The sequence below is a fragment of the Hyperolius riggenbachi genome, chromosome 2 (genome assembly GCF_040937935.1).
Source record: "Hyperolius riggenbachi isolate aHypRig1 chromosome 2, aHypRig1.pri, whole genome shotgun sequence".
NCBI lineage: Eukaryota > Metazoa > Chordata > Amphibia > Anura > Hyperoliidae > Hyperolius > Hyperolius riggenbachi.
The window spans coordinates 112,772,038-112,784,510 of record NC_090647.1 but is presented as its reverse complement, the minus strand read 5'-3'; the positions used below and the strand labels follow the sequence as shown (position 1 = coordinate 112,784,510).

Sequence of the window (12,473 nt, the reverse complement as noted above, 5' to 3'; positions counted from 1 at the left end):
GTTTGGGTAAAAGTTATAGCGTTTACAAACTATGGTGCAAAAAGTGAATTTTCCCATTTTCAAGCATCTATGACTTTTCTGACCCCCTGTCATGTTTCATGAGGGGCTAGAATTCCAGGATAGTATAAATACCCCCCAAATGACCCCATTTTGGAAAGAAGACATCCCAAAGTATTCACTGAGAGGCATAGTGAGTTCATAGAAGATATTATTTTTTGTCACAAGTAAGCGGAAAATGACACTTTGTGACAAAAGAAAAAAAAAAAAAGTTTCCATTTCTTCTAACTTGCGACAAAAAAAAATGAAATCTGCCACGGACTCACCATGCCCCTCTCTGAATACCTTGAAGGGTCTACTTTCCAAAATGGGGTCATTTGTGGGGTGTGTTTACTGTCCTGACATTTTGGGGGGTGCTAAATTGTAAGCACCCCTGTAAAGCCTAAAGGTGCTCATTGGACTTTGGACCCCTTAGCGCAGTTAGGCTGCAAAAAAGTGCCACACATGTGGTATTGCCGTACTCAGGAGAAGTAGTATAATGTGTTTTGGGGTGTATTTTTACACATACCCATGCTGGGTGGGAGAAATACCTCTGTAAATGACAATCTTTTGATTTTTTTACACACAATTGTCCATTTACAGAGATATTTCTCCCACCCAGCATGGGTATGTGTAAAAATTCACCCCAAAACACATTGTACTACTTCTCCCGAGTACGGTGATACCACATGTGTGGCACTTTTTTGCACCCTAACTGCGCTAAAGGGCCCAAAGTCCAATGAGCACCTTTAGGCTTTCACAGGTCATTTTGCGGAATTTGATTTCCAGACTACTCCTCACGGTTTAGGGCCCCTAAAATGCCAGGGCAGTATAGGAACCCCACAAATGACCCCATTTTAGAAAGAAGACACCCCAAGGTATTCCGTTAGTAGCATAGCGAGTTCATAGAAGATTTTATTTTTTGTCAAAAGTTAGCGGAAAATTGATTTTTATTGTTTTTTTCACAAAGTGTCATTTTCCACTAACTTGTGACAAAAAATAAAATCTTCTATGAACTCACCATACTCCTAACGGAATACCTTGGGGTGTCTTCTTTCTAAAATGGGGTCATTTGTGGGGTTCCTATACTGCCCTGGCATTTTAGGGGCCCTAAACCGTGAGGAGTAGTCTGGAAATCAAATTCCGCAAAATGACCTGTGAAAGCCTAAAGGTGCTCATTGGACTTTGGGCCCTTTAGCGCAGTTAGGGTGCAAAAAAGTGCCACACATGTGGTATCACCGTACTCAGGAGAAGTAGTACAATGTGTTTTGGGGTGAATTTTTACACATACCCATGCTGGGTGGAAGAAATATCTCTGTAAATGGACAATTGTGTGTAAAAAAATCAAAAGATTGTCATTTACAGAGGTATTTCTCCCACCCAGCATGGGCATGTGTAAAAATACACCCCAAAACACATTGTACTACTTCTCCCGAGTACGGCGATACCACATGTGTGGCACTTTTTTGCACCCTAACTGCGCTAAGGGGCCCAGAGTCCAATGAGTACCTTTAGGCTTTACAGGGGTGCTCAAAATTTAGCACCCCGCCCACTTGCCAGGACAGTTAACAAACCCCACAAATGACCCCATTTTGGAAAGAATACACAACAAGGTATTCCATGAGGGGAATGGTGAGGTCATTGAAAATTTTATTTTTTGTCACAAGTTAACGGAAAATGACACTTTGTTAAAAAAAAAAAAAATTCTGCTAACTTGTGACAAAAACTAAAATCTTTTATGAACTCACCGTGCACCTCACATAATACTTTAGGGTGTCCTCTTTCCAAAATGGGGTCATTTGTGGAGTCTGTCCTGGCATTTTAGGGTCTCTGCAATCATTACATGTATGGCCAGTATTAGGAGTTTCTGCTATACTCCTTATATTGGGTATACAAGTAATGCACTCTGGGCTGAAAGGAAAAATGAACGGCAAACATACCTTGCTCCACATCAATGGCAGATCTTCCTCCACATCAATGGCAGTGATAACCTCAGGAGAGAGACACCCCGTGCCACCCTGCACTCAGGGTGAGCCACCAACTTATGTGACTGGGCCTCAGAACTTTAGTATACAGCATTATGCCTGTAGGATACAGCAATATGCCTGCCAATAGAGATGACTCTGTGTGGCATTAAAGCATCATCATAGGCCCAAATCACATATAAACCGGGGGTGTCCACACTCAAGGGAAATTCAAACATGCCGTCTTATATCGCCAACCCAGGACAGATCAGCAATATCAAGCATGGAAACCGATCCTTCTTCCCACTTTTATGCTTACCCGTTTGGTCTTCAAGCTTACCTCTCCTCTCCCTGCGACAATGTGCGAAAGACCACTGAGTGTGTGCCTACTCCTGTGTCTGGAGTTCCCTAGGTTCTAATAGTGTACCTGCTCGTGGTACCTCTCAAAACACGGCCCCTACGCATAGACCAGGCTGGTCAGGACAGCGGGGACAATAATAAACGGTGTCAGTCCTTGTTCCAGCCCTGCTGCAGACACGGCAACGTTTTCTTCGGATGCGTTGACCTGGGGCACACGGAAGCTGATAGGCGTAATGCCTTCCATGCAGTCGGCTAGTTGCATCTGGGGGGGGGGGGGCCTGGCACCTCCTGGATACAGGATGTCCAGAATGATCTGTTCCTGAAATTGGAGGAAAGATCCAGTTCTCCCAGCCTTACTGTAGAGAACAAAGCTGTTGTAAACTGCCAATTGAATCAGATAAAAAGACACTTTCTTATACCAGCGTCTTGTTTTCCGGGAAATTAAATAGGGCGCTAACCTCTGGTCATTGAAGTCCACCCCTCCCATGTTGACATTATATTCGTGGACGACAAGGGGCCTTTCAATGACCTTAGTTGCCCGTTGAATTTGGACTGTCGTGTCTGTGTGAATGGTGGACAGAAAGTAAACGTCCCTCATGTCCCTCCATTTCACCGCGAGCAGGTCTTCAGTACGCAAGGCGGCCCTTTGCCCCCGTTGAAGTCTGGTGGTAACGAGCCGTTGGGGGAAGCCCTGGCGACTAGGCCGCGCAGTGCCACAGCATCGGATTCCTTCTAACTTTAAGTGCTGAAAGCGGGCCACACTTGTGTAATAATTGTCCACAAAAAGATGGTACCCCTTCCGGAACAAGGGTGACACCAAGTCCCACACAACCTTTCCACTGCTCCCCAGGTAGTCAGGGCATCCGACCGGCTCCAATTTTGAGTCTTTTCCCTCATAGACCCTAAAACGACATGTATAGCCTGTGGCCCTTTCACAGAGCTTATACAGTTTCACCCCATACCGGGCGCGCTTGCTTGGGATGTACTGTTTGATGCCAAGGCGCCCGGTAAAGCGTAAGAGGCACTCGTCTACGCAGATGTTCTGTTCAGGGATATAAGCATCTGCAAATGTTGATGACAGGTGGTCTATGAGGGGTCGAATTTTGTGGAGCCGGTCATAAGCAGGGTGGCCCTTTTCATGACAGGTTTCGTCATCGTTAAAGTGCAGGAAGCACAGGATGGACTCAAATCGTGTCCTGGACATGGCAGCAGGGTACAAGGGAACATGATGTACTGGGTTCGTAGACCAATACGACCGCAATACATTTTGTTTCATTAGTCCCAAGTGAAGGATAAGGGCCAAAAAGATTTTAATGTCGGAAACTTGGACTGGTTTCCACCCGAAAGGCTGGGCATACATGCTCTCCGGGTGCTCGGTGATGAATTGTGTGGCTTTACGGTTGGTCTCAACCACAATTAAGTCCAAGAGAACCTGGGTGATGAACAGCTGCAAAAAGTCTAGGGCCGTTCCTAGATGAGCTGTCGCCACCTGGACTCCAGACTGGGCGGTGAAAGGGGGCACTACGGGTGCGGCGGAATCAGGGGATTGCCAATCTGGTTGTGCCAGCACCTCTGGGAGTCTATGGGTACTACGGGCCCATCTTCTTCTTCTTGGCTGCGACGGGGGTACTACTGCACTTGCCACCGTACCAGTTTCAACTTCCATGCTGACGCTCACCACTTCGCCAGGGTCTACGGAAGCACTGGCACTAAGTCCAGGAGATGCTGCGCTGCTGGTGCCTGCCTCACCAAGAAAACTATCAACAGCGCTAGCACCACCCTGCTGCCCTTGAGGCGGATCCTGCGCCACCTGCGGTCTAACGACTTGGGGTCTGGTACGCCTGGCTCTAGCCGGGACCATAGCCTCGTCATCACTATCGGTCAGGGAACCACTGCTTTCTACAGGTTCAAATTCGGACCCGGAAGATTCGACGGATGATTCTTCCCAAAAGAACTCATCCGACTGGTCCATGTACCTGTATACCTCGTCATCGGAAAGCCCCCTTCTTGCCATTTTGGATTGCTAAATTTATGGGGTTTTCCTCCGAGACTACCCAGAAAAAAAGAGCACCTACCTAGCAAAAAGGGAGTATTTGAGAGGTATTGGGGTTGGTGGGAAGTGGGGTCTCAGAGGCAATCAAACAATCACGGGACAATCAAATACAATTACAGCACAATCGACTCCAATCACAGCACAAGCAAATCTGATGCACTCGGAAGGTGGTGGTTGGGTGTGGTGGGGGGGGGGGGGGGGAGGGGGGGGGGGTTGGGTGTGGTGGGGGGGGGGGAGGGTGGGGTTGGGTGTGGCGGGAAGTGGGGTCTCAGGCAATCAAACAATCACAGGGCAATCGAAGCTGATCACGGGACAATCAAATACAATTACAGCACAATCGAATCCAATCACAGCACAATCAAATCTGATGCACTCGGAAGGTGATGGGGGGAGGGTGGGATTGGGTGTGGCGGGAAGTGGGGTCTCAGGCAATCAAACAATCACGAGGCAATCGAAGCCGATCAAGGGACAATCAAATACAATTACAGCACAATCGAATCCAATCACAGCACAATCAAATTTGATGCACTCGGAAGGTGATGGGGGGAGGGTGGGATTGGGTGTGGCGGGAAGTGGGGTCTCGGGCAATCAAACAATCACGGGGTAATCGAAGCCGATCACGGGACAATCAAATACAATTACAGCACAATCGAATCCAATCACAGCACAATCAAATCTGATGCACTCGGAAGGTGATGGGGGGAGGGTGGGATTGGGTGTGGCGGGAAGTGGGGTCTCAGGCAAACAATCACGGGGCAATCGAAGTCGATCACGGGACAATCAAATACAATTACAGCACAATCGACTCCAATCACAGCACAAGCAAATCTGATGCACTCGGAAGGTGGGGGGGGGGGGGGGGGGTTGGGTGTGGTGGGGGAGGGGGTTGGGTGTGGTAGGAAGTGGGGTCTCAGGCAATCAAACAATCACGGGGCAATCGAAGCCGATCACGGGACAATCAAATACAATTACAGCACAATTGAATACAAGCGCAGCACAATCGAATACAAGCGCAGCACAGTCAAATACAATGCACTTGGACGGTGATTAGGGGGGGGGGTCTGAGGGCGATTTGAGGGGTTGGGGGTTGATCAGGAGCCTGCACGGGGCAGACTGAGTCCTGATCTGATGAGAGGCAGCCACAGGGGGTTACTGATCAAAGATCAGTTAGTGATCGCTGGGGAGGACAGATGTAAACAAAGAGCAGGGGATGTAATCAGAAGGGGGGTATGAGGGCAATCGAGGGCCTGGGCAGGTGATCGGTTACCCCCGCGGGGCAGTTAGGGTCTGCTCTGATGGGTGGGGGTGCTGAGGGGTGATGGACAGGTGATAGACAGGTGATCAGAGGGGGATCAGAGGGGGATCAGGGGGTAAGGTAGCTGTATACAGATGTATACAGTATACAGGGGGGTAGTCTGGGATGGGGTCTGGGGTGATCTAAAGGTAGGGGGGGGGGGGGAATCAGGGGTGACTAGGAGGCAGTTAGGGACCTAAACTAAGGGGCAGCGTCGCTAGTTAGTGGCAGGTGGGGGGGTGGGGGTTTTGCAGGGGTGCAAGGGTGCTAGGCAGGGGTCTGCTGGGGTGATCAGGGGGGGTATGAGGCCTGGGGTGGGAGATCAGGGACGCTGAGGGCAAAAAAAGCAATGTACAATGTATACTTGCAAGTGGTTCCTCCTCGCTGGTGGTCTCTGCAACAATGAGACCACAAGGCGAGGAGGAAGCACGTATAAGGCACTTTGTTTACCTAACAAAGTGCCTTATACATTCTGATTGGGCAGCTATGCAGATTCCTCCGCTCGTCGGCTCTGCTAAGTGGCCGGCGAGCGGAGACAAAATGCCCAAGTAACGATCCCGGGCGGAGGATCGCGTCACTGATGACGCGATCGCTCCGCCCATGCCCTTAGAAGGACCGCCGCCTCTGTGGGTGAGCCGGTCCTTCAGGGCTCCACTTCCCGGCCGCCGCTGTGCGTTAGGCGGTCGGGAAGTGGTTAATATACACACCCTAGCAATTTTCTCTGAGTTCCCAATAATTTTTATCATAATTGACGAAAAAATTGGACATAGGTGTGAGGTACATTGGTCATATTTTTGAAATGTTACAATCAGTCAGAAAAATTGATGGCAATTCTTAAATTGAGCAGATATTTAAAAAATTGTATGGTGTGTGGCCACCCTAAGGGTCCATTCACACTATAAGCGCTTTTCTGAGCGCTTTGTGATTGATTAACACTTTTTAAAAATCGCTCCCATTCACTGTCATTAAAATCACGGTAAAAAAATTGAGTAAAAATCGCTGTGATTTTCGCGTACACGATCGTGAAATCGTGGCAATTTTTATAGCGATTTTAATGAAAGTGAATTGGAGCGATTTTTAAAAAGTGCTAATCAATCATAAAGCGCTCAGAAAAGTGCTAATAGTGTGAATAGGCCCTAAATGTTTTTTGTTTTTTTGAGGGGGAAGGGAAGTGTGTGTGTGCGTGTGCGTGTGTGTGGTGGGTGTGTGTGTGTGTTTTATTTTTTTTACCATTTTACCTTACAGAGGATGGATAACCTGAGGGCATTTTCCATCCTCAATGTTAATTTAAGCAGTTTAAATCACTTGAAAACCGCTGTGACAGATCGTTATGGGCTACCTGTCTTCCACAGAATGTGGAAGATTTACAGAATAGGTAAGATCTAGGTGCATTTAGCACTTTTTTATAGAAACATACTTAATACTGAAGAGGGGTTAAGCCTGCAAGACACTGTTTAAAGCACGCTAATAAATATCTAAATCATATAAAAAAAAGTGAACAAAAAAAAGATTTTCTTAAAGAGAAACTCCAACCAAGAATTGAACTTTATCCCAATCAGTAGCTGATACCTCCTTTTACATGAGAAACATATTGCTTTTCACAAACAGACCATCAGGGGGCGCTGTATGACTGATTTTGTGCTGAAACCCCTCCCACAAGAAGCTCTGAGTACCGCGGTACTTTTGGCAGTTTGTTACAATGTAACAAGGCTCACAGACAGGAATTAGCTGTTTACAGCTGTCTCTAACAGCCAAACCAGCTAGCAGCAGCTACATAACCTGCCCACAGTAAAAATGTCACCATGTAATAAATGTCAGAATGTAAATCAGGGAGAGGAAAGATTTCACAATGGCCAAACACTGACTAAATCATTTATACATAATTATTGTAAAAATGAAGCACTTTTTTTTTTTTACATTATTTTCACTGGAGTTCCTCTTTAAGATAAGGATCTAGAGGCGCAAGCAGGTTACAGAAAATAATCGTTATTTTAATGTACTGAAAACTAAATAAGAACAGTCTACACATAAAATAACGATACTTTTAATAATGAGCACAGCATGTTTTATTTAAAAATGACATTAGAATCTCTTTTTACCCTAATAGAGACGATGTTCTAATTTAAAGCTCCTGGTGTGATCTCTGTGTTGTAACCTATGTAGCGGTTTCCCCTAGCAACGGGGATGGGAAAGTTCATAGACGAGACAGCAGGCTTCCAATTTTGTAAAAGTCAGGCTCCTGCCTGGTTTATTTTTGAAAATAAACAGTTGCCAGAAAATACAAACAGCAAAACAAAACCTTGCTCGGCTGAGCAACTACCTGTCTCACTTTTAGTCCCTAACTGACTACACATAAACAGGGTTTCAATAAGACAGTCCAGCAAATGGCAACTTACATTTAGACATGCAAAGATTAGTTTTTCCTCCATGCGTGAGAGCTCTGTTCCCTCCAGAGTTTAGGAACCCAGTGAGCTACTTCCTGGTCAGCCTGGCTGACTTTTATACAGCACCTGTGCTCCACCCTGCACAGGTGTAAAACCCGGGCTGGGCCAGATGGCCAGGGAACCCACCCACTCTCCCCTGGCCAACTCCAGGACCCTAAACCGGCTCTTGAAAGAGCCTATTTTACTCATGCAGTTTTTTTTTTTTTTTTTTTTTTTTTTTTTTTCCTGGAGCTTTATCTAACCCAATACCTCAAACGAGGTGACACATATATTCCATCCACCACCTTCTCTTGCAAGGCAACTGACACCCTATCACACCTAGTTCATTCTGATTTTCTCTAACCAGTGTTGCTCTGAGCAGATTATTTCATAACAAAAAGCAAAACCGCACACAGAGCAGCCAGCTAAGACCCCAGTACTGCCATTCGCATCTTCCATGGTTGATCATCTTCACACCACCATCATTATAATGTTGTTTAAATGTTTTGTCAATTTATGAAGACTAAACGACACCTGAGGGCCTGAGAGGAGCATAGCTAGTGGCGGCTAGAATAAGAACTTCCAAAAAATGTTCTCTATGTTTTAATGGCTTGCTTGTTCAGAAGTGTCTCTGGCACTAGGGGTGATCGTAATGTGCTAATTACGATTCGTAAAATTCTACGCCATTTTTGTAATTACAATCATAATTGAAAAATCGTAATCGTGAGAAATTTTGCATGATTATGACTATATATGACATTTTTGTAATGACAATAATTTTCGTGAAAGAGAGAGAACCTGACACAGCCTGAGGAAGGACCTTGTCCGAAACCGCGTCTGTCACTGTTATGGCTATCTCTTTGTTATTTTAATCAATAATAGAGCTGTCACGATCGGTGTAGCAGAGAGAGGGTCTGATTACCGGTGAACTGCAGTATCACCGAGAATGCAGAATATACCCGATTATCGATGATCTGCAGTATCACCGATAATCCGATATTACGCTAACCTCTGAACACCTGAGTAGTGTAAGTGCTTGGTGCAACAGTAATACCTTGAGGACTTAGCCTCAGAAACAAGTGCCGTACAGTATGAAGTACTGCAGCAATACAGATTCCTTCCGAAGGCCTGGACTCTCCCGGGGGAGGAGTCAGGCGGAGCGTAGGAAGGACAGACCGTGAGTGACACCTAGGAGAGAGTGTCACTAACAGATCTGGGAACTGCCTCTAACAGTAAGGTCAGTTCTCGAAGTCAGGCAAGCCAGGTCGTACACACACGGACAGATAAGGTACAGTATCGTAAAGCAAAGGCGGAGTCAAGGTACAGGCAGGGTTCGGCAACAGGGTATCAGAAATATCGGGGTACAGAATCAGGAGTCAGATACAGAGTCTAAGAGCGAGCCGAGGTTCGGCAACAGGGTATCAGAAATATTGGGGTACAGAATCAGGAGTCAGATGCAGAGTCTAAGAGCGAGCCGAGGTTCGGCAACAGGGTATCAGAATGACAAGGTACAAGATCAGAATACAGAAGAATAGTAACAAGCTTGGGGAATCTGAGGAGCAGGTTCCCAATGAATACAGGATGGGCCCTGGGGCAGTAAATACAGAGCTGGCCCTGTGGAGCAGGTGCCCAGCAAATACAGAGCTGGCCCTATGGAGCAGGTGCCCAGTAAATACAGAGCTGGCCCTGTGGGGCAGGTGCCCAGCACATACAGAGCTGGCCCTATGGAGCAGGTGCCCAGCAAATACAGAGCTGGCCCTGTGGAGCAGGTGCCCAGCACATACAGAGCTGGCCCTATAGAGCAGGTGCCCAGTAAATACAGAGCTGGCCCTGTGGAGCAGGTGCCCAGCACATACAGTGCTGGCCCTGTGAGCAGATGCCCAGCAGATACAGAGCTGGCCCTGTGAAGCAGATGCCCAGCACATACAGGCATGAACTATCTCCTAGCGATAGAGATAGTTCTCAGGGTCGGGAAGGCCAAGTCGGCAACTCACAGACAAACAAAGTACAGGATCAGAAGACAGAGGCAGTGTATTCAGACAGGCAGAAAGTCATAACAGATAATCACAATCAAACTAGTACTTTAGACTATCAACAGAATCTAGCTAAGTGTAGGATTACAGCTCCAGCTGGTCCCGGCACACTTTCGGATCTGACTAAGGGTCTGCGTGCTCCCACGTATGTGATTGCAACGACAGGCAACCAGCAACTGACTAAGCAGCAGAATATATAGTTGCTGGACTCTGCTGCCCCGCCCGAACCATTCAGCCAATCATGAGTCCTACAGGAGTCAGCTGACCTTCCTGATCAGCTGACACTTCCCCTGCTGGTATAAAGGTCCTGCATTCAGGCCCACGCGTGCATAGCTCTCCATCTGTCCAGGTGCACTAACAGACCCAGCCACACCAAGCACACGCCGCCGCATGCAAGCAGCTGCTTTGCTGTCAGAACATGCGGTGGCTTTTCCGCGTTCCACCACACAACCAGACGCGTGCAACCGCAGCGTAAGACGCGGAGTCAGCCGCCTAGCTCTTGGCAAACGCGGCGGCTTTTCCGCGTTTCCTCACAGTACCCCCCCTGAGGCGTGGACTCCGGACACGCCCCAGACAGATCCTCAGGAGACAATGATAGCGACGTCCTCATCTCATCTTCACCTGATCAGATACCAAAGTCGAGGACCGTCCTGTGTCAGATTCTGGATTTTGGAACAAGGTATAAATGTGATAGTCTCTAAATTTCTCGCATTCAGAACATAAATACAACCTCTCACAGGTGCGAGATCTCTCATGAGTGACAATCAGTGCATCAGGCACAAAACATTTCCCACACTCAGAACATGAATACGTCTTCTCATCGGTGTGAGAGTTCCAATGACTGAGAAGTTCAGTGTTATTTACAAAACATCTTACACACTCAGGAGATGAATAAAGCTATCCCCCGCAGTGTGAGTTTCTATGATTTGACAAGACCTATGTTATGTTTAAAACATTTCCCACACTCAGAACATTAATGTAATTTCCCATCAGTGTGAGACTTCCCATGACTGAGAAGTTCTTCCACACATACAGAACACCACTACAACTTCTCACCAGTGTGAGATTTCCCATGAGCAACAGGTCGCAGTTCAGGTACGAAACAGTCCCCACACTCAGAACATGAATATGATTTCTCATCAATGTGAGACTTACCATGACTGAGAAGTTCTTCCTCACATACAGAACACCAGTACCGCTTCTCACCGGTGTGAGATCTCCCATGGGCTACAGGCGGTAGTTCGGGTACAAAAGGGACCCCACACTCAAAACATGAATATGTTTTCTCATTGGTGTGAGACTTCCCATGACTGAGAAGTTTCTCCTCACATACAGGACACACGTATAATTTCTCACCTGTGTGAGATTTCCCATTAGTCACAGGTCGTCCCTCAGGTACAAAAGAGTCCCCACACTTATAACACGAATATATGTATCTCTTAAAGTGGGGCCTACTATGATTGACAAGATCTAAATTATGCTCAGAACTTGAATGTGGTTTCTTGTTACTTAGAATCTGGTCAGATGATGGAGCTGAAGACTGTACGGTTTCAGACTCCTGAACTCGATTTGCTGCAATAAGCAAGCTTGACCCTTGCACAGCAGATTCATGACTATAGATAGAGCCATCACTCTCATAAAGGTCGGAAATGTTATCCGCATAGTAGCTCTCTATCTGTTCCTCAAAACTAATCTCTGATCCCAGTGAGGCCGCACTTCCCCTATACGAGTTCTCACCAGAATGCGATTTCTCAGGAATAATAGGTTGTGCAGGATGTACGTGGGACCTTCTATGATTGAGGAGATCTGCATAATATACAAAATCCTCTTTACACTGTGAACATGGAAAAGATTTATCAGACGGGCGAGAGGTATCTAAATCGGGGTGATATTTAAGCGACAGATTTCCCACCATAAGTTTAGTTACACCAACACATGGTTTCTGGAGGCCGGGATCTGAACTAGCACCAGAACCCGTATTTCCCGGGGATGGCGCAGCAGACTCCTTAGAACTCGGGCCTCTCACCATCCCCCCAAAAAATTTTCTTGACTTTTTTCTGCAATTTCGTACCCAATGGTCATGTTGTCCGCAATAGAAGCAAAGACCCTCTAGGCGTCTTCGCGTCCTCTCTGATTCAGATAACCTAGAGTGGTGCCCTACGAATTTCCCTGGTGAGGGTACTCTAGATTGAACTACAGAGGGGTGCGACACTGATGCAACAGAGTTTAAAATACACTTAATTGACTCAGCCAGTTGGTTAACCTGAGTCTGTAATGTATCAACCGTTTTCTTAACCTCCTTAAGAGTAG

General features: G+C 46.8%; 1 protein-coding gene across 1 annotated transcript; it reads right to left on the bottom strand.

Moving 5' to 3' along the window:
* Nucleotides 1-10,769: 10,769 nt before the first annotated feature.
* Nucleotides 10,770-12,192, bottom strand: LOC137544832 (zinc finger protein 605-like). Its single transcript, XM_068265924.1, has 2 exons — nt 11,210-12,192; nt 10,770-11,004 (listed from the first exon to the last, which is right to left on the bottom strand). Exons 1-2 carry the CDS (start codon nt 12,190-12,192, stop codon nt 10,770-10,772), a joined length of 1,218 nt encoding a protein of 405 aa, XP_068122025.1.
* Nucleotides 12,193-12,473: the final 281 nt, after the last annotated feature.

Bases quoted from the DNA above. Each gene is read 5' to 3' on its own strand.
- LOC137544832 (XM_068265924.1), bottom strand. From the start codon at position 12,192: ATGGTGAGAGGCCCGAGTTCTAAGGAGTCTGCTGCGCCATCCCCGGGA. The intron at 11,005-11,209 runs GTAGTGGTGTTC...TGAACTTCTCAG, and splicing joins TCTCACACTGGTGAGAAGTT to TCATTGGAACTCTCACACCG.